Source organism: Bombina bombina, chromosome 7 (assembly GCF_027579735.1).
Source record: "Bombina bombina isolate aBomBom1 chromosome 7, aBomBom1.pri, whole genome shotgun sequence".
In the NCBI taxonomy this organism is placed as follows: Eukaryota; Metazoa; Chordata; class Amphibia; order Anura; family Bombinatoridae; genus Bombina; species Bombina bombina.
The window spans coordinates 174,693,280-174,713,011 of NC_069505.1; the positions used below are offsets into that span (position 1 = coordinate 174,693,280).

The 19,732-nt window shown below is 40.9% G+C and overlaps 1 protein-coding gene across 2 annotated transcripts in view; it reads left to right on the forward strand.

Moving 5' to 3' along the window:
* LOC128666051 (tumor necrosis factor receptor superfamily member 6) overlaps window positions 1-19,732 on the forward strand; it is a 56,515-nt gene that overhangs the window by 26,933 nt on the left and 9,850 nt on the right. The window contains exons 3-7 of one of the 2 annotated variants that reach the window (XM_053720422.1): window positions 3,698-3,829; window positions 10,368-10,479; window positions 11,294-11,388; window positions 11,474-11,518; window positions 17,198-17,296. In XM_053720422.1, coding sequence (XP_053576397.1) covers window positions 3,698-3,829; window positions 10,368-10,479; window positions 11,294-11,388; window positions 11,474-11,518; window positions 17,198-17,296 — 483 coding nt within the window. The remainder of the gene's footprint in view (window positions 1-3,697; window positions 3,830-10,367; window positions 10,480-11,293; window positions 11,389-11,473; window positions 11,519-17,197; window positions 17,297-19,732) is intronic. The other variant, XM_053720424.1, reaches the window with a different exon arrangement.

Sequence of the window (19,732 nt, forward strand, 5' to 3'; positions counted from 1 at the left end):
AGTGCATTGCTGCTCATTCAACAAAGCATAACAAGAGAATGAAGCAAATTTGATAATATAAGTGAACTGGAAATTTGTTTAAAATTGTATGTTCTATCTAAATCATGAGAGAAAATGTTTGGGTTTCATGTCCCTTTAAGGGGACAGTCTACTCCAGGTGTCTGTCACGTTCATGTACCCAAGCTCTGCAGAGGGTGTCTGTCACGTCCCTGTACCCAAGCTCTGCAGAGGGTGCGTGTCACTATCATGTACCCAAGCTCTGCAGAGGGTGTCTGTCACATCCCTGTACCCAAGCTCTGCAGAGGGTGTCTGTCACGTCCCTGTACCCAAACTCTGCAGAGAGTGTCTGTCACGTTCATGTACCCAAGCTCTGCAGAGAGTGTCTGTCACGTTCATGTACCCAAGCTCTGCAGAGAGTGTCTGTCACGTTCATGTACCCAAGCTCTGCAGAAGGTGTCTGTCATGTTCCTGTACCAAAGCTCTGCAGAGGGTGTCTGTCACGTCCCTATACCCATGCTCTGCAGAGGGTGTCTGTCACGCCCCTATACCCATGCTCTGCAGAGGGTGTCTGTCACGTCCCTATACCCATGCTCTGCAGAGGGTGTCTGTCACGTCCCTATACCCATGCTCTGCAGAGGGTGTCTGTCATGTCCCTGTACCCAAGCTCTGCAGAGGTTGTCTGTCACATCCCTGTACCCAAGCTCTGCAGAAGGTGTCTGTCACGTTCATGTACCCAAGCTCTGCAGAGGGTGTCTGTCACGTCCCTGTACCCAAGCTCTGCAGAGAGTGTCTGTCACGCCCCTGTACCCAAGCTCTGCAGAGGGTGTCTGTCACGTTCATGTACCCAAGCTCTGAAGAGAGTGTCTGTCACGTCCCTGTACCCAAGCTCTGCAGAGGGTGTCTGTCATGTCCCTGTACCCAAGCTCTGCAGAGAGTGTCTGTCATGTCCCTGTACCCAAGCTCTGCAGAGGTTGTCTGTCACGTCCCTGTACCCAAGCTCTGCAGAGGGTGCATGTCACGTTCATGTACCCAAGCTCTGCAGAGGGTGTCTGTCACGTTCATGTACCCAAGCTCTGCAGAGGGTGTCTGTCACGTCCCTGTACCCAAGCTCTGCAGAGGGTGTCTGTCACGTCCCTGTACCCAAGCTCTGCAGAGAGTGTCTGTCACGTTCATGTACCCAAGCTCTGCAGAGAGTGTCTGTCACGTTCATGTACCCAAGCTCTGCAGAGAGTGTCTGTCACGTTCATGTACCCAAGCTCTGCAGAGAGTGTCTGTCATGTTCATGTACCCAAGCTCTGCAGAAGGTGTCTGTCATGTTCCTGTACCAAAGCTCTGCAGAGGGTGTCTGTCACGTCCCTTTACCCAAGCTCTGCAGAGGGTGTCTGTCATGTCCCTGTACCCAAGCTCTGCAGAGGGTGTCTGTCACGTCCCTTTACCCAAGCTCTGCAGAGGGTGTCTGTCATGTCCCTGTACCCAAGCTCTGCAGAGGGTGTCTGTCACGTTCATGTACCCAAGCTCTGCAGAGGGTGTCTGTCACGTTCATGTACCCAAGCTCTGCAGAGGGTGTCTGTCACGTCCCTGTACCCAAGCTCTGCAGAGAGTGTCTGTCACGCCCCTGTACCCAAGCTCTGCAGAGGGTGTCTGTTACATTCATGTACCCAAGCTCTGAAGAGAGTGTCTGTCACGTCCCTGTACCCAAGCTCTGCAGAGGGTGTCTGTCATGTCCCTGTACCCAAGCTCTGCAGAGGTTGTCTGTCACGTCCCTGTACCCAAGCTCTGCAGAGGGTGCGTGTCACGTTCATGTACCCAAGCTCTGCAGAGGGTGTCTGTCACGTTCATGTACCCAAGCTCTGCAGAGGGTGTCTGTCACGTCCCTGTACCCAAGCTCTGCAGAGAGTGTCTGTCACGTTCATGTACCCAAGCTCTGCAGAGAGTGTCTGTCACGTTCATGTACCCAAGCTCTGCAGAAGGTGTCTGTCACGTTCATGTACCCAAGCTCTGCAGAGGGTATCTGTCATGTTCCTGTACCCAAGCTCTGCAGAGAGTGTCTGTCACGTTCATGTACCCAAGCTCTGCAGAAGGTGTCTGTCATGTTCCTGTACCAAAGCTCTGCAGAGGGTGTCTGTCACGTCCCTTTACCCAAGCTCTGCAGAGGGTGTCTGTCATGTCCCTGTACCCAAGCTCTGCAGAGGGTGTCTGTCACGTCCCTGTACCCAAGCTCTGCAGAGGGTGTCTGTCATGTCCCTGTACCCAAGCTCTGCAGAGGGTGTCTGTCACGTTCATGTACCCAAGCTCTGCAGAGAGTGTCTGTCACGTTCATGTACCCAAGCTCTGCAGAAGGTGTCTGTCATGTTCCTGTACCAAAGCTCTGCAGAGGGTGTCTGTCACGTCCCTATACCCATGCTCTGCAGAGGGTGTCTGTCACGTCCCTATACCCATGCTCTGCAGAGGGTGTCTGTCATGTCCCTGTACCCAAGCTCTGCAGAGATTGTCTGTCACATCCCTGTACCCAAGCTCTGCAGAGGTTGTCTGTCACATCCCTGTACCCAAGCTCTGCAGAGGGTGTCTTTCACGTCCATGTACTCAAGCTCTGCAGAGGGTGTCTGTCACATCCCTGTACCCAAGCTCTGCAGAAGGTGTCTGTCACGTCCATGTACTCAAGCTCTGCAGAGGGTGTCTGTCAAGTTACTGTACCCAAGCTCTGCAGAGAGTGTCTGTCAAGTTACTGTACCCAAGCTCTGCAGAGAGTGTCTGTCAAGTTACTGTACCCAAGCTCTGCAGAGAGTGTATCTGCTAAGTGTCAGTCTCCAGTTTCTGCTTCAAAGTTCTGCAGAGGATATCTGCCACATACCAGTATCCAGCTATTGGACTAAAACTCTGCAGTGGGTGTCACGGTCACCCAGCTTCTGTACCATGTTCCTGTCTTTGGCATCAAGCAGGCAATCTTGTCTCAGCCTCATGTTGGTACTCCAGTCTCCGTCTTAGAGTGGGCATTCCAGTTCCTGGCTCTATCGTGGGCATTACCTCTGATTCCAGCTCTGGAGTGGGCGCCCCTGCTCACCTATCCTGCTTCCAGCATTGACTGTCTGTTTCTTCCGCTATGCATAAAAGGGTAGTTCCATTAAGAAGTCCATCTCACTGGCCCTTTTGGTGCACAAGACAGCTCTAAGTTCTACACATGAGCTCCAAACCCCTGAACCCGCTCAGCAGAGCACAACAGAGGGTATTTTAAATTGTATTATATGTTTGTGTTTTTAAAACTCCTTGTTAATGTAGATGCATATTCCTGTGCACCAATAAATCTTTAATAAGAAATCTGTCTCTAGGATTTATTTTTACACTAACGGTTAGTTTCAGCATTGGTTTAAACTGCTTTAAATAAATGTTTTCATGAAAAAACAATGTTTAACAAACTTATAAAGGATGTTGTTCTATAAAATATTCTCCATTTTAATGTTTTCCCAATGATCTATTTTACCTGCTGGAGTGTTTTAAACTATTTACAAATAGCTTCTTTAACGTCATTGTAAAATAGCTGCTTTTGCCTGTTGAAACCAAGACCTATACTGAAAATACAGTATATTCCTTTAACTATTTTAAATGCAAAAAAACTATTTCCATTATGAGTCACTGCTGCTTTTTCATATCTGTGATAGAAAATAGGTTAATAAATGTATGTGATTTTTTTTTTTTATAGGTACCCATGTTGCTGAGCACTGTTATAAGCACGGAAGTCAGGGAGTCTGTGAAAGATGTATCGCTGGAGAAGGTTTCACTGAATATCCAAATGGAGAAAACTTTTGCTTCACTTGCAAGATGTGCAGAGATGGTACTGAGTGTTATAAAAACAGACTAAGGGGCCTATTTATTAATGTGCGAGCGGACATGATACGATGTAGTGTATTATGTAGGGGGACCATATTGCCGCTTTAAAAAGGGACACATGAAAAATACATATGTCAGAGTTTGTATAAAAAATTTTTTTCTTCAAATAGCCATGAAAACAGCCCTGACATGTATTTTTCATATGTGTCCCTTTTTAAAGCAGCAATCAGATTACTGTGTGCAAATCCACTCAGACATGCACAACAGGCCTTTTGCTGTGTTTCCTGCTACTACACAGTAATTATGAACTGTACTGTTAACAAAGGGCTAGATTAGTGGTGCGCTAACTGTTGCGCACAAGCAATATCAGGTTTTGATCGGCTTTTTTTTACACAACGGAAATAGTTTTCATATTATGAGTTGAAACTAAATGCATTCGCTCGAGCACATTCAAGATTTACGCTTTTTGAGTTATCACAACTTCAGAGTTCACGTAAAGGGTAGGGAAAGAAAAAAGTTGCAGTAAGCACAACATAAATACACTCAAAGGTAAAGTACACTCATATAAACACTGTCTTTAATTATTTTTTTTTTCCATTAAACAGTTTTTTTTTTTTTTTTTTTTATAAATTAGAATAGCATAACATGGAATGCAACATTGCCAATCCAACATGGATTGTTTACAAACATCAGGTACAGAACGAAAAATACAGTAGCTGTGATAGCGAATCATACAAAAAGTACATTGGTAATGCAATACCTAGAAAAAATATAAATCTGTAAATCTATAAATCTAAAAATCTAAGCCTCGGCAGATCGTGTCCCCAACACCCCAACAATGGGGGTAGTACTAGATATAATATATACACTGCAGCTATGATTGTAGTGTAACTATTCTCTCTGCTCCCATATGTATAGTATATCTGCAATGAAGTCTTGCTTGCCCATGTAAGTGTAGTACACTTTTTCTAAAGACAGTACATGATTCATTTCTCTTACCCACATTAAGAAATCAGGAACTTGGTGTTTCTTTCAATACCTTGGAATTAGGCGCTTGGCACAATTTAACATGGATTGCAGTAATTTCTTCCTATATCTACACGGGATTTTAGGTGTGTCATTCAAAAGGACTATGGTGGGAGATAGTGTTATCGAAGTTCCTAAGGTAGTGTTAATACATTCATTTATAGCCTGCCAGTAGTTTTGTATTAGTGGACAGGACCACCAAATGTGAGATAGAGTGCCACGCTCCCCACAGTGTCTCCAACATAAGGGGGAAGAGTTAGGGAATATGCTGTGTAAGCAATGAGGGGTCAGATACCAACAAGAAAGCAACTTGTAATTCATCTCAACAATTGTCAATGACAACGATGACTTTTTAATTTCTGTAAAAATGTGGTTCCAGTTGGTTTCTGGTATATTGATATCTAATTATTTTTTCCCATTTAGATATATATGAAGCTTTTTTAGAAGGGAAAGAGCCCTGTAATATCTTGTAAATGATAGAAATGTGGGCTTTACTTATAGCGGGCGAGGCACAGAGATTCTCAAAGGGGGTGAGGGTTCTAGTGAGGGCAGCTTTGTGGGGGTTGGAAGTGATAGCATGTCTAGTTTGTAAATAGGGAAACCATAGGTGAAATGGGGGGCCTAGTAATTGAGAGAGTTCTGCTTGCGGGCGAATCAGTCCTTTATTAAGAAGTAGGTGTATCGGGATGTTAGTGGGAGATCCCTCTATTGTTGGCGTGGGTATGCTGCCAGACTGCATAACTAGGGAGTTGTTCAAGAGAGGAGTAAGGGGCGATGGTAAGCTCGATATCTTTTTGTCTATTGTCAGTATTTTATCCCAAGTTCGCAACGTAGCTGTCACAAAGTGGTTAGTATAAATGGAGGCTGGTCTGTGTTTGGGTGTTGTCCAGCACATGTCGCCCAGATTGTGATTTCCAGTAAGATAGTTTTCAATCTGTACCCAGGGTTTGTTTGGTTTTGCATGTTTCCATGCTGTAATATGTGCAGCATGAGTTGCATGGTAGTAAGTAGTTAGGTCAGGGGAGCCCAGGCCACCATCCTCCTTGCTTAGGTACAAAGTATGCTTGGAGACTCTCGTCCTTTTCTGCGCCCAGATAAAGGATTCAAAGAGTTTTTGCTGTTTAGCTAAGTATAAAGTGGGGAGCTCTAGTGGGAGAGTCTGGAATAAGTAGAGGTATTTAGGGAGAAGTGTCATTTTAATTGCGTTGATACGCCCTAGCCAGGAGAGGTGTCCCTGTTTCTGCCAAGTTTCAAGAGTGGCCCTAACCTGTTCCTGAAGAGGAATATAGTTAAGGTTGAATAGTTCTGTAAGTTTGGATGAGATATCTATCCCCAAGTAGCGTAATTTGTCATTTATCTGAAAAGTAGTGGGGGTCTTTATATAGCGGAGGTCGTCCTCGGTCAGGTTTAGGGGCATTAGTGTGGACTTTTCCATGTTGATAGAAAAATTGGAGATTTTTTTATAGGATACTAATTCGGAGAGAAGGGCCAGTAGGGAGATAGCTGGAGAGCGGACAGTGAATATAATATCGTCTGCATAGAGCAGGCATTTCTGGTGGGCTGAGCCGAAAGTAATACCCTGTATGTTATCATTATTTCTAACTCTCAAAGCAAAAAGCAGTGGAGACAAGGGACATCCCTGCCGGGTGCCATTACATATTGGGATTGTTTGGGACAAAGTGCAGTTAACATTAACTCTAGCAGAAGGGTTATTGTATAGGGCTTGTATTCATGTAATTAGGGTGTTGGAAAACCCGAACCTTGACAGGGCGGATCACAGAAATTCCCAGTCCACCCTGTCAAAGGCCTTCTCGGCATCCGTCGATAGTAAAATCAGGGGGGTCTTATGGGTATTGGCAGTATGGATGGTTTGCAAGACTCTAATGGAGTTGTCCTTGGCCTCTCTCTCAGGAATAAAGCCAACTTGGTCAGTATGGATGAGGGAGGGGAGAACTTTGTTGATTCTTGATGCCAACAATTTCGCATATAAATTGATGTTGATATTTATTAATGAAATTGGCCGATAGTTAGATACTTGCTCTATATTCTTACCCGGTTTCGGTATAACCGAAATGGTCGCTTCTAGCAATGTTTTTGAAAAATGGCCACCATTACCTATAGAATTATATAGTGATAAGAGGTGGGGGCCTAGCAATGTTTTAAATAGGTGATAAAACTTTGGGGTGAAGCCATCAGGGCCTGGGGCTTTACCCTGTGGAAGGTTTTTGATGGCAATTAACAATTCCTGCTGGGTGAACTGGGGATCTAAAGAAGCACTTTCCTCCTCAGAGAGGGATGGTAATTGGGACTCTGATAGATAATCTAGCAATAGCTGGCGTTTTTGTGTTTGTATTGGGGGGTGCAAGATTATACAAAGAGGTGTAATATTTTGCAAACTGGTTAGTTATATCTCCACTAGTTTCCCGAGGCATCAGATATTTTAGCTATGAAAGTCTTATAACGTTTCTTTTTGAGGGAGTGAGCCATGAGGCGGCCTGCCTTATTGCTCTTTATAAAAAATTTAGATTTTTGCGTGAGAGCTCTGAGGTGTGCATTTGTAACCAGGTACTGGTTAAGTGCTTCCCTAGCTTGTTGTGAGGCTGCCAGGAGTTGTTGAGATTTGGGGTTTTGTTTAAGTGCCTTCTCACTGCTATGAAAGTCATTTGTTAACTTCAAATATTGTGCCGCTTTTTGTTTTCTTAATTTGTGAGTGTGGCTCATTATTAGTCCCCTTATGTAGCATTTATATGCTTCCCAATTATTTGCGGGGGAGGTGACAGAGGGAATATTAATGGAAAAGAATTCCTCAGTCTTCTCTGTAATGTCAGAGGTTATTAATGGGTCTGAGAAAATATGGTCGTTGAGTTTCCAGTGCTGGAGGTGTAGAGGTTTAGGGGACCATTTAAATGTGGAGCATACCATACTATGGTCAGACCATGTAGTGTGATATAACCTGGAGTCAGAAAGGGACGTCAGTATATTTTGGTCACAAAGGATATAGTCCAACCGGGTGTAGGAGCGCTGTGGGCTGGAAAAAAATGTATAATCCCTAGTTGAAGGGTGTGTGATTCTCCAGGTATCCATGAGGGGGATGGTATTAATTGCCTGGCTATTAGCTTTTATTTGGACGTTTCGCAAGTAAGACCTACCTGTAGAGGTGTCAAATGTAGGCGAGAAAGGAAAATTGAAGTCCCCCCCTAGTAAGATTGGTCCCTTGGCTATGTCTAATATTAGATTAGTGACTTGTCTTTAATTTTTTTTTATATAATTTAAAGGGCTCAATTATAAATGGTATAAGGTATTTGAAAAAATGCTGCAAAAAGCTTCAACATATAGATGCATACATAGACATGTCTAAATATGTTTATGCATATATATCTGTATAGATGTGTGTACATATGTATTTATATGTTTTACTGTATATATTTAACATTCTAATGTTATTTATATATATATAGAGAGAGAGAGAGAGAGATAAAAAACTGAAATTAAAATCCTCCATGTCTCAAAATTAAATCAATGTAAATATTTGCATAGGAAATTAGTACATCTAGGCAAGTATCCCCGCTTGCTTTTCCCCAGAAATTCTTAATATACAATGTTTCCAATGCACAAGAGAATTGTGGGTAAGATATGCAAATTCTCAGTTTTTTTGCTTCAAAAATACTGTTTTGACACAGTGATCCTTTTAACAGGATTATGACAGCAAACCAGAAATCACTCACTGGACAAGCCTGTTTCGTTCTTTTTGGAACTCATCAGTAGGAGAGAGATTTCTGGTTCCTGCATTGGTAAAGCTATTTTCATGGTTAAACCAAAATTCAATAAAATTATGGGGGGGGGAGATAAAAAACTGAAATTAAAATCCTCCATGTCTCAAAATTAAATCAATGTAAATATTTGCATAGGAAATTAGTACATCTAGGCAAGTATTCCCGCTTGCTCTTCCCCAGAAATTCTTAATATACAATGTTTCCAATGCACAAGAGAATTTACATTGATTTAATTTTGAGACATGGAGGATTTTAATTTCAGTTTTTTTTATCCCCCCATAATTTTAATGAATTTTGGTTTAACCATGAAAATAGCTTTACCAATGCAGCAACCAGAAATCTATCTCCTACTGATGAGTTCCAAAAAGAACGAAACAGGCTTGTCTATCTTACCCACAATTCTCTTGTGCATTGGAAACATTGTATATTAAGAATTTCTGGGGGGAAACAAGCGGGGATACTTGCCTAGATGTACTAATTTCCTATGCAAATATTTACATTGATTTAGATATATATATATATATATATAAAGAAAAAGAGGTCCGGACTGAGGCTCAAAACAAAAAGATCCACTTTATTCAGTGCTCAAAGCAGATAAAATGTAAAACAGCAAATATTTGTAGGGTAGAAAGGCTATGTTGGCAGGGCTGTTAGGAAGGCTATAGTGGGCTACGTCTGACGTGTTTGGAGCCTTACTCATAGACATATATATATATATACACATCCAGCCATACATACACACACACCTACATATCTATAGATATTTATTTTAAAGTAACAGTATCAGATATATAAAGTACATTATTTTATATTTGAAGAACATAGGAATGTATATGTATAACGCGCATCGGGTTGGCCATTTAGGACTAACGCTGTCGGATTAGCGCACATGAAGAATTGCTAACTTCAATGCACGAGTTTGAAATAATATTAAAAAAAATATAAAAAAATATTAAAAATTATTATACATACTGTAAAATATGCCATAGAATACATCTATATTTGTAACAAAGAATGGACAATTGATCACATTCAGAATGAGTATAAGTTGAGGATAAACCTAAAATGATTTAACTTTAGACATCTAGATCAGCGTTTCCTCACTCCAGTCGTCAAGTCCTCCTAACAGATTTTCATGATATCTTTACTAGAGCACAGGTGAAATAATCAGCTGATTAGTGAGAGCAGGTAAGTAACCATGGTTACTGATCAGCTGATTATTTCACCTGTGCGCTAATACAAATATCAAGAAAATCTGGCCTGTTAGGGGGACTTAAGGACTGGAGTCCAGAAACACTAACCTAAAGTGCAATTAATTAAGCTTGAGGGGACCCACTAGAATCCTATCTCCCTCTTCCACATCTCATGCCTATCAGTGCTCCCTCAGTAATCCTACCGCCCCCCAGGGGGGCAGTAACATCCACTTTGGGAACCAATGAAATAGAAAAAAATCTTTACAATTTAATTTAACATAAATTTGATAATTTGGTCTCCTTTGTTGGAACAGCTCCTTTCCATGAGAGCATAGTCAGTCTCAGGAGCATGCGCATGTCTTGTACACTATAAATTAGTACTCAGGGATTAAAAACATAGAATTCTAGGGCCAATTATGCAAAAATGGTATTAGAATATGTATATTTTGCACTATGTTGTCCCTTTAATTATGAAGTAGAACAGTGTGGCTTCTAGTGACTTGAGTTATATATGTTGATAAATAAGAGTGTTTTTCTGTATTTCTTATAGATGAAGATACAGTCCGAGAATGCACCCAGAAAACAAACACCATATGCACATGCAAGCCTGGGAGGTATTGTCACCCTGGTGAACCCTGCGAAATGTGCAACATATGCACAAGGTACATTCCGTAAACTAAATTAATGTTGCAGTCAGATACTTGGGAAACCCTAATGTGTAAATAATGTCAGAGGATAAAGCTCATTGGCTTTTTTTAGTTGTCAGCCAATAAGCAATAGCAGGAGGTATCTATCATCTAATAAGCAATAACAGGAAGTACCGATCATCCAATAATCAATAGCATGAAGTACCGATCATCCCATAAGCAATAACAGTAGGGAACCAATCATCCAATAAGCAATGACAGTAGGGAACCAATCATCCAATAAGCAATAACAGGAAGTACCTAGCATCCAATAAGCAATAGCAGGAAGTACCCATCATCCATTGAGCAAGAAGGAAGTACTTCCCAACCAGTGTGCATTATCAATAATTCTACCTATCATCCAATGAGAATTAGCAGGAAGTATCTCACAGCCAATGAGTATTACCATGTAGTACCTATCAGTCAAAGAGCTTTAGCAGGTAACATCTATTATCCAATGAGCTTCTGCAGAAATTGCCAAGGAGCAATAGCATGAAGTAGATATATATTGTACTAAAATACCATCAGATATCTAGAAATATGTATTTATGAATAAATAGAACATATTCTGCTATGTGAAGAACATTGGAACATGAAATATTTATATTTCATGTCGGTTAGCGCACTTGAGAATATATGATTGGGTTTACGCAAATTGTTGGGTGTTAGGTTACGTAATTTAGCCCTTCTTTAGGTGTCTATAGCTGGTATTTCTGGTTAACTTATTACACATTATTTAATCTTGTGCAATGCGTTGCTTCCCTAGATGACATTTTGTCTCTGTTTTAAGCTGCGGTGCAGGACAGCGAATGTTACACCCATGTAATGCTACCAGCAACACTGTTTGTGAGGATGGTTTGACCTCGACACAAAAGGCACCTAAAGGTATTCTCCTATTTACATAGAGCTGATCTCAAGTGCTTATTTGTCCCTTCCTGGTTTTACAATCAGTTTTCACCTTTCATTGCAGATGCAACTGTAGACACAGAAGCTAAGGATAAGGGCACTTCAGGAGGTAAATACAACGGGGAAATAAATGCAAATTACAAGGGCTGTCAGACGTATCATTCTATTAAATAAGTATTTGCTACATGACATTACACTTGTAAACCTAATGTCAAAATTAAACTTTCATGATTCAGATAGCACATACAAGGTTACTTCTGGTATCTAGTTTGCGTTGTTCTCTTGGTATCCTTTGTTTAAAAGCATATCTAGGTAGTCTTCGGAGCAGTAATGCACTACTGGGAGCTGGCTGCTGATTGGTGGCTGCACATATGTCCTGTATTATTGACTCACTAGATGTATTCTACAAGCTCCCAGAAGTGATTTGCTGCTTCTGACCCTACCTAGGTATGCTTTTCAACAAAGGGTACCAAGAGAATGAAGCAAACAGAGCATGCAATTTTAAATAACTTAACAATTTACTTCTATCTCACTGGTTTTCAAACCTGTCCTCAGGCCTAAAAGGCCAGATTTTAAGGATATACGAACTAGAGCACAGGTGAAATAATCAGCTGATTAGTAAACGTGGTTAATTTACATACTCTCACCAAAGATAATCCTGAAAATCTGGCCTGTTGGGGAGACCTGGAGACAGGTTTGAAAACCAGTGCTCTATCTAAATCATGAATGTTTTACTTTGGCTGCACTGTCCCTTTAACATCCATTAGCAACATCAAGAATATCCATTAAAAAGAGTTTGTTCTCATAACCACTTCTTAAAGGGACATGGAAGTCCAAATTAATTATCTCATGTTTCAGGTAAAACTAATATATATATTTTATATGTGAGTATGATAGGGAGCCAGACACATGCAGCTTATGTCTATAACATGCACTCACTGCCAATCTACAGCTCTGGAGCAAAAATGTATTAATGCTCCAGAGCTAACTTTAACTAAGTATTTAAAATATATTTGTAAATCATAATTTTTACTTCCATTTTGAAAAAGAGAGTAAGATGAAATGTTAGTGTACGTAAAACAATGGTATGACCTAAGTTTCCTTCTCTGTAGAGACCATTAATGGATGGTTATAAGTTTATGTAACCAATGATGTTGTATAATATAACAGGGTCTGGAGTCTGCACTTAAAGGGACAATAAACTCAATTTTATTTATTTCCTGATTCACATAGATCAGCAATTTTAAGCAACTTTCTAATTTACACCTATTTATAATTTTTTCTTCATTCTCTTGGTATCTTTATTTAAAAAGCAGGAATGTAAAGCTTAGGAGCAGGCCCATTTTAAGTTCTGCACCCTGAATAGAACTTGCTTATTGGTGGGTGCAATTAGCCAACCAATAGGCAAGCGTAACCCAGGTTCTGAACCAAAAATGGTCCGACTCCTAAGCTTTACATTCCTGCTTTTCAAATAAAGATAGCAAGATAACAAATACAATTTTATAATAGGAGTATATTAAAAAGTTGCTTAAAATCACATGCTCTATCTGAATCATAAAAGAAAAAAATTGGGTTTAGTGTCCCTTTAAACTTCTAAAATAAATTGGAAAACCCACAATTGTCAGAATTAAATTACAGAAAATGGGGACAAAAATAATGAAAAAAAGTAATTTAATATTACAATGTCCCTTTTGTGGGGATTAAACACAGATATATGCAGGTAATCGCACAATAAGAAAATGCTGTAAGACTTCAGAACATTTATATCCATTTATTCAATCACAATATTATGCATCCGGTTTCTTGGGCCTTCACATACAGTACTATATTGTATTTAAAGGTAGACACATTTCTGTTGTGTTGCTATAGAAACCATTCCAGCCAAGTCTAAACATTTTAAAAACATATTAACGCCTTGTTTGCTGCAAATGATTTTACATAGCTGAACTCCCATCACCGCTTCCTTTATTTGGAAGAGCAAGTCAAGACTTAATACTTTGCATACGAAGAGAGAAGCGCTCTACCAGGAACGAACAACAGCTCAGTGACTTGTTCTATGGCGATTTACCACCCGGAAGCAGCCTCTTTTAGACCAGTGTGCTTTTCACAGAAGAAAACTTTCCTGAAGTATATCAGTCTGATCCTGCCAAGTAAGGTCAGTCCAGCCCAGAAATACCAGGCAATTCTCCTCTGAACAAGGAACATGACAACCCCAGACGATCGTTTCGGCCTCCTATGGGCCTCGACAGTGAGGTGCAGCCACATTCCTCTAAGCACACTGGGCAAGGAGTCCACGTCTGGTTTCCCCCATCACCCATAGGGAGACTTCCCCAGGGTCATAATAATTTGCATACGAAGAGAGAAGCACTCTACCAGGAACGAACAACAGCTCAGTGACTTGTTCTATGGCGATTTACCACCCGGAAGCAGCCTCTTTTAGACCAGTGTGCTTTTCACAGAAGAAAACTTTCCTGAAGTATATCAGTCTGATCCTGCCAAGTAAGGTCAGTCCAGCCCCGAAATACCAGGCAATTCTCCTCTGAACAAGGAACATGACAACCCCAGACGATCGTTTCGGCCTCCTATGGGCCTCGACAGTGAGGTGCAGCCACATTCCTCTAAGCACACTGGGCAAGGAGTCCACGTCTGGTTTCCCCCATCACCCATAGGGAGACTTCCCCAGGGTCATAATAATTTGCATACGAAGAGAGAAGCGCTCTACCAGGAACGAACAACAGCTCAGTGACTTGTTCTATGGCGATTTACCACCCGGAAGCAGCCTCTTTTGACCAGTGTGCTTTTCACAGAAGAAAACATTCCTGAAGTATATCAGTCTGATCCTGCCAAGTAAGGTCAGTCCAGCCCCGAAATACCAGGCAATTCTCCTCTGAACAAGGAACATGACAACCCCCGACGATCGTTTCATCCTCCTATGGGCCTCGTCAGTGAGGTGCAGCCACATTGATCTAAGCACACTGGGCAAGGAGTCCACGTCTGGTTTCCCCCATCACCCATAGGGAGACTTCCCCAGGGTCATAATAATTTGCATACGAAGAGAGAAGCGCTCTACCAGGAACGAACAACAGCTCAGTGACTTGTTCTATGGCGATTTACCACCCGGAAGCAGCCTCTTTTAGAACAGTGTGCTTTTCACAGAAGAAAACTTTCCTGAAGTATATCAGTCTGATCCTGCCAAGTAAGGTCAGTCCAGCCCCGAAATACCAGGCAATTCTCCTCTGAACAAGGAACATGACAACCCCAGACGATCGTTTCGGCCTCCTATGGGCCTCGACAGTGAGGTGCAGCCACATTCCTCTAAGCACACTGGGCAAGGAGTCCACGTCTGGTTTCCCCCATCACCCATAGGGAGACTTCCCCAGGGTCATAATAATTTGCATACAAAGAGAGAAGCACTCTACCAGGAACGAACAACAGCTCAGTGACTTGTTCTATGGCGATTTACCACCCGGAAGCAGCCTCTTTTAGACCAGTGTGCTTTTCACAGAAGAAAACTTTCCTGAAGTATATCAGTCTGATCCTGCCAAGTAAGGTCAGTCCAGCCCCGAAATACCAGGCAATTCTCCTCTGAACAAGGAACATGACAACCCCAGACGATCGTTTCGGCCTCCTATGGGCCTCGACAGTGAGGTGCAGCCACATTCCTCTAAGCACACTGGGCAAGGAGTCCACGTCTGGTTTCCCCCATCACCCATAGGGAGACTTCCCCAGGGTCATAATAATTTGCATACGAAGAGAGAAGCGCTCTACCAGGAACGAACAACAGCTCAGTGACTTGTTCTATGGCGATTTACCACCCGGAAGCAGCCTCTTTTAGACCAGTGTGCTTTTCACAGAAGAAAACATTCCTGAAGTATATCAGTCTGATCCTGCCAAGTAAGGTCAGTCCAGCCCCGAAATACCAGGCAATTCTCCTCTGAACAAGGAACATGACAACCCCAGACGATCGTTTCATCCTCCTATGGGCCTCGTCAGTGAGGTGCAGCCACATTGATCTAAGCACACTGGGCAAGGAGTCCACGTCTGGTTTCCCCCATCACCCATAGGGAGACTTCCCCAGGGTCATAATAATTTGCATACGAAGAGAGAAGCGCTCTACCAGGAACGAACAACAGCTCAGTGACTTGTTCTATGGCGATTTACCACCCGGAAGCAGCCTCTTTTAGAACAGTGTGCTTTTCACAGAAGAAAACTTTCCTGAAGTATATCAGTCTGATCCTGCCAAGTAAGGTCAGTCCAGCCCCGAAATACCAGGCAATTCTCCTCTGAACAAGGAACATGACAACCCCAGACGATCATTTCGGCCTCCTATGGGCCTCGTCAGTGAGGTGCAGCCACATTCCTCTAAGCACACTGGGCAAGGAGTCCACGTCTGGTTTCCCCCATCACCCATAGGGAGACTTCCCCAGGGTCATAATAATTTGCATACGAAGAGAGAAGCGCTCTACCAGGAACGAACAACAGCTCAGTGACTTTTTCTATGGCGATTTACCACCCGGAAGCAGCCTCTTTTAGACCAGTGTGCTTTTTACAGAAGAAAACTTTCCTGAAGTATATCAGTCTGATCCTGCCAAGTAAGGTCAGTCCAGCCCCGAAATACCAGGCAATTCTCCTCTGAACAAGGAACATGACAATCCCAGACAATCGTAAGACTTAATACTGAAATAGACTAGCCTAGCCACTGTCATTATGTTAGCAGGCTGCTAAATAATGCTATCTGATAAGCTCTGCTGGGACAATAAGGTACAGGTAAGTAGCAGGGTTAGGCTTGTGATATCTGTGGTGCACACTTCCACATAAAAGAATTAGACAACTCACAATATTTATAAGAAAACAGGAAAATATAATGAGAATATTTTAATACACATAATTAAACAATCATGTTTACTGTTCCATTTTGATTTCCAGTATTCATTTTTATAATCACCTTAAGATAATAAATTCAGCTCCTCTACAAATCAATCATTTACACCAATGAAAAAGCAGCTGTGCTCAAGAAGAACAAAGTCAAATTAAAAGGGGCGGTAAACTGCAGATGTAATCACTCATGCTTTAATTAAACGTATATCATTACCATTTTCCTGACCTAGCTACATATTATACATTAATTTTTTAAAGTAGAGCATAAACTAATTTACAGCTATTCCTAACCGGCTAAAGCAAAGAAACAAACTCAGTTTTCAAGTGGTTTTTTTATGGACTGCTCTGAGACGGCAAAACTCTGCACATTGGTCTAACAAAGTGACAGTTTTTAATTGTGTTTAAAAGATAGATTTTGTATGTAGCTATTTCACAAATAATTCTTTAATTACAGATGCATTATATGGATATATACAATTTCTATAATGTCCCTTTAACTGGAGATAAAAGTGCCAAAAGAAAATGCAGCAATGCGTTAGAGCACTTTATTATTTTACTGCTGCTTTCTGCTTTAATGTAACTGTGTCTTTAGCCCCTGCATAAAGTCAGCTTTAGAGAAGCAATGCATTACTGGTGCTAGCTGAAGACTTTGGGTGAGCCAACAGGCATATCTGTGTAGCCACCAATCACCAGCTCATCCCCAGTAGTGCACTACTGCTCCTGAGCCTACCTAGGTATGCTTGTTAACAAAGGATACCAAGAGGGGATGTAAATTTGATAACAGAAGTACATGGAAAAGTCTCCTAAAATTGCATTATCTGAACTATAAAGGTGACTTTTTTATGTCCCTTTAATGTCTGATTCATGAATTATACACAGATTTTATATTTGTCTCTTTCTTTTGTTACAGATACAAATACACTCATTTATGTGATTGTGGGAATCTTTATTTTGATGGTCTTTATATTATTTTCTACAATTGTATTGATTTGTAGAACAAATCGAACTGGTAAGAGCAAGCAGTATATATTGTATTTCAGGTGAAATATTTACTTTTGTAAAATGACCAAATTATATAACTGTATGTAAATAAAAAACAGATCTTAAAACTGACTGTAATTAAACACCAGATCATTTAACAGTCTGTAATTAAACACCAGGCATTTTAACAGTCAGTAATTAAACACCAGATCTTGTAACTGTCTGTAATTTAAAGACCAGATTGTATAACAGTCTGTAAATAAAGGGATACTACTAACCCCAAATTTTTCCTTTCATGATTCAGATAGAGCATGCCATTATAATTTACTCCTAATATATTTTTTTCGTTCTTTTGGTATCTTTATTTGAAAAGGCAGGAATGTAACCTGAAGAGTCGGCCCATTTTTGGTTCAGAACCCTGGGTAGCGCTTGCTGATTGGTGGCTACATTTAGCTCCTAAGCTAACATTCCTGCCTTTCAAATAAAGATTCCAAGAGAAGTAGAAAAATTAATAATGAGAATAAATGAGAAAGTTACTTAAAATTGGATGCTCTATCTGAATCATGAAAATTTGGGTTTCATATTCCTTTAAACACCAGATTTTATAACTGTCTGTAGTTAAACAGTCTGTAATAAAAGTCCAGATCTTGTAACAATCTGTAATTAAGCACTAGATCTTGTAAGTCTGTAATTAAGCACTAGATCTGGTAACAGTGTAATTAAGCACCAGATCTTGTAACAGTCTGTAATTAAACACCAGATCTTGTAACTGTCTGTAATTAAACACCAGATCTTGTAACTGTCTGTAATTAAGCACCAGATCTTGTAAAAGTCTGTAATTAAGTACCAGATCTTGTAAAAGTCTGTAATTAAGCACAAGATCTTGTAACAGTCTGTAATAAAAGTCCAGATCTTGTAACAATCTGCGATTAAGCACCAGATCTTGTAACAGTCTGCGATTAAGCACCAGATCTTGTAACAGTCTGTAATCAAGCACCAGATCTTGTAACAGTTTGTGATTAAACACCAGGGCCCATATTTATCAAGCTCCGTACGGAGCTTGAAGGGACGTGTTTCTGGCGAGTCTTCAGACTTGCCAGAAACACAAGTTATTAAGCAGCAGTCTAAAGACCGCTGCTCCATAACCCTGTCCGCCTGCTCTGAGCAGACGGACAGGAAGCGTCTGAAATCAACCCGATCGAATACGATCAGGTTGATTGACACCTCCCTGCTGGCGGCCGATTGGCCGTGAGTCAGCAGGGGGCGGCGTTGCACCAGCAGCTCTTGTGAGCTGCTGGTCTTGCGGACCTGATCCGCACTGTCGGATCAGGTCCGCAAGACCTTTGATAAATAGGGGCCCAGATCTTGTAACAGGCTGTAATTAAGCACCAGATGTGTAACAGTCTGTGATTAAGCACCAGATCTTGTAACAGTCTGTAATTAAGCACCAGATGTGTAACAGTCTGTAATTAAGCACCAGATCTTGTAACAGGCTGTAATTAAGCACCATATCGTGTAACAGTCTGTGATTAAGCACTAGATCTTGTAACAGTCTGTAATTAAGCACCAGATCTTGTAACAGTCTGTAATTAAGCACCAGATCTTGTAACAGTCTGTAATTAGGCACAAGATCTTGTAACAGTCTGTGATTAAGCACCAGATTGTGTAACAGCCTGTAATTAAGCACCAGATCATGTAACAGGCTGTAATTAAGCACCAGAATGTATATCAGTCTGTGATTAAGCACCAGATCTTGTAACAGTCTGTAATTAAACAGTCTGTAATAAAAGTCCAGATCTTGTAACAATCTGTAATTAAACACAAGATCGTGTAACAGTAATTAAACAGTCTGTAATAAAAGTCCAGATCTTGTAACAATCTGTAATTAGGCACCAGATCTTGTAACAGCCTGTAATTAAACACAAGATCGTGTAACAGTAATTAAACAGTCTGTAATAAAAGTCCAGATCTTGTAACAATCTGTAATTAGGCACCAGATCTTGTAACAGCCTGTAATTAAACACCAGATCGTGTAACAGCCTGTAATTAAACACCAGATCTTGTAACAGCCTGTAATTAAACACCAGATCTTGTAACAGCCTGTAATTAAACACCAGATCGTGTAACAGCCTGTAATTAAACACCAGATCGTGTAACAGCCTGTAATTAAACACCAGATCTTGTAACAGTCTGTAATTAAACGCCAGATTTTATAACTGTCTGTATTAAAATATATATATATATATATATATATATATATATATATATATATATATATATATATATATACATACATACATACATACATACATACATACATACAAATACAAAATTAGTTTTTTTAGCACACCTTACAAAATTTATATACAACATCTGTGAGTGCTGCCAATATGACCCAGTAATTACACAAACAAAGAGGTATTGGCGCACATCAATTTTCAAATTTGCCTGCAAACAACATCAA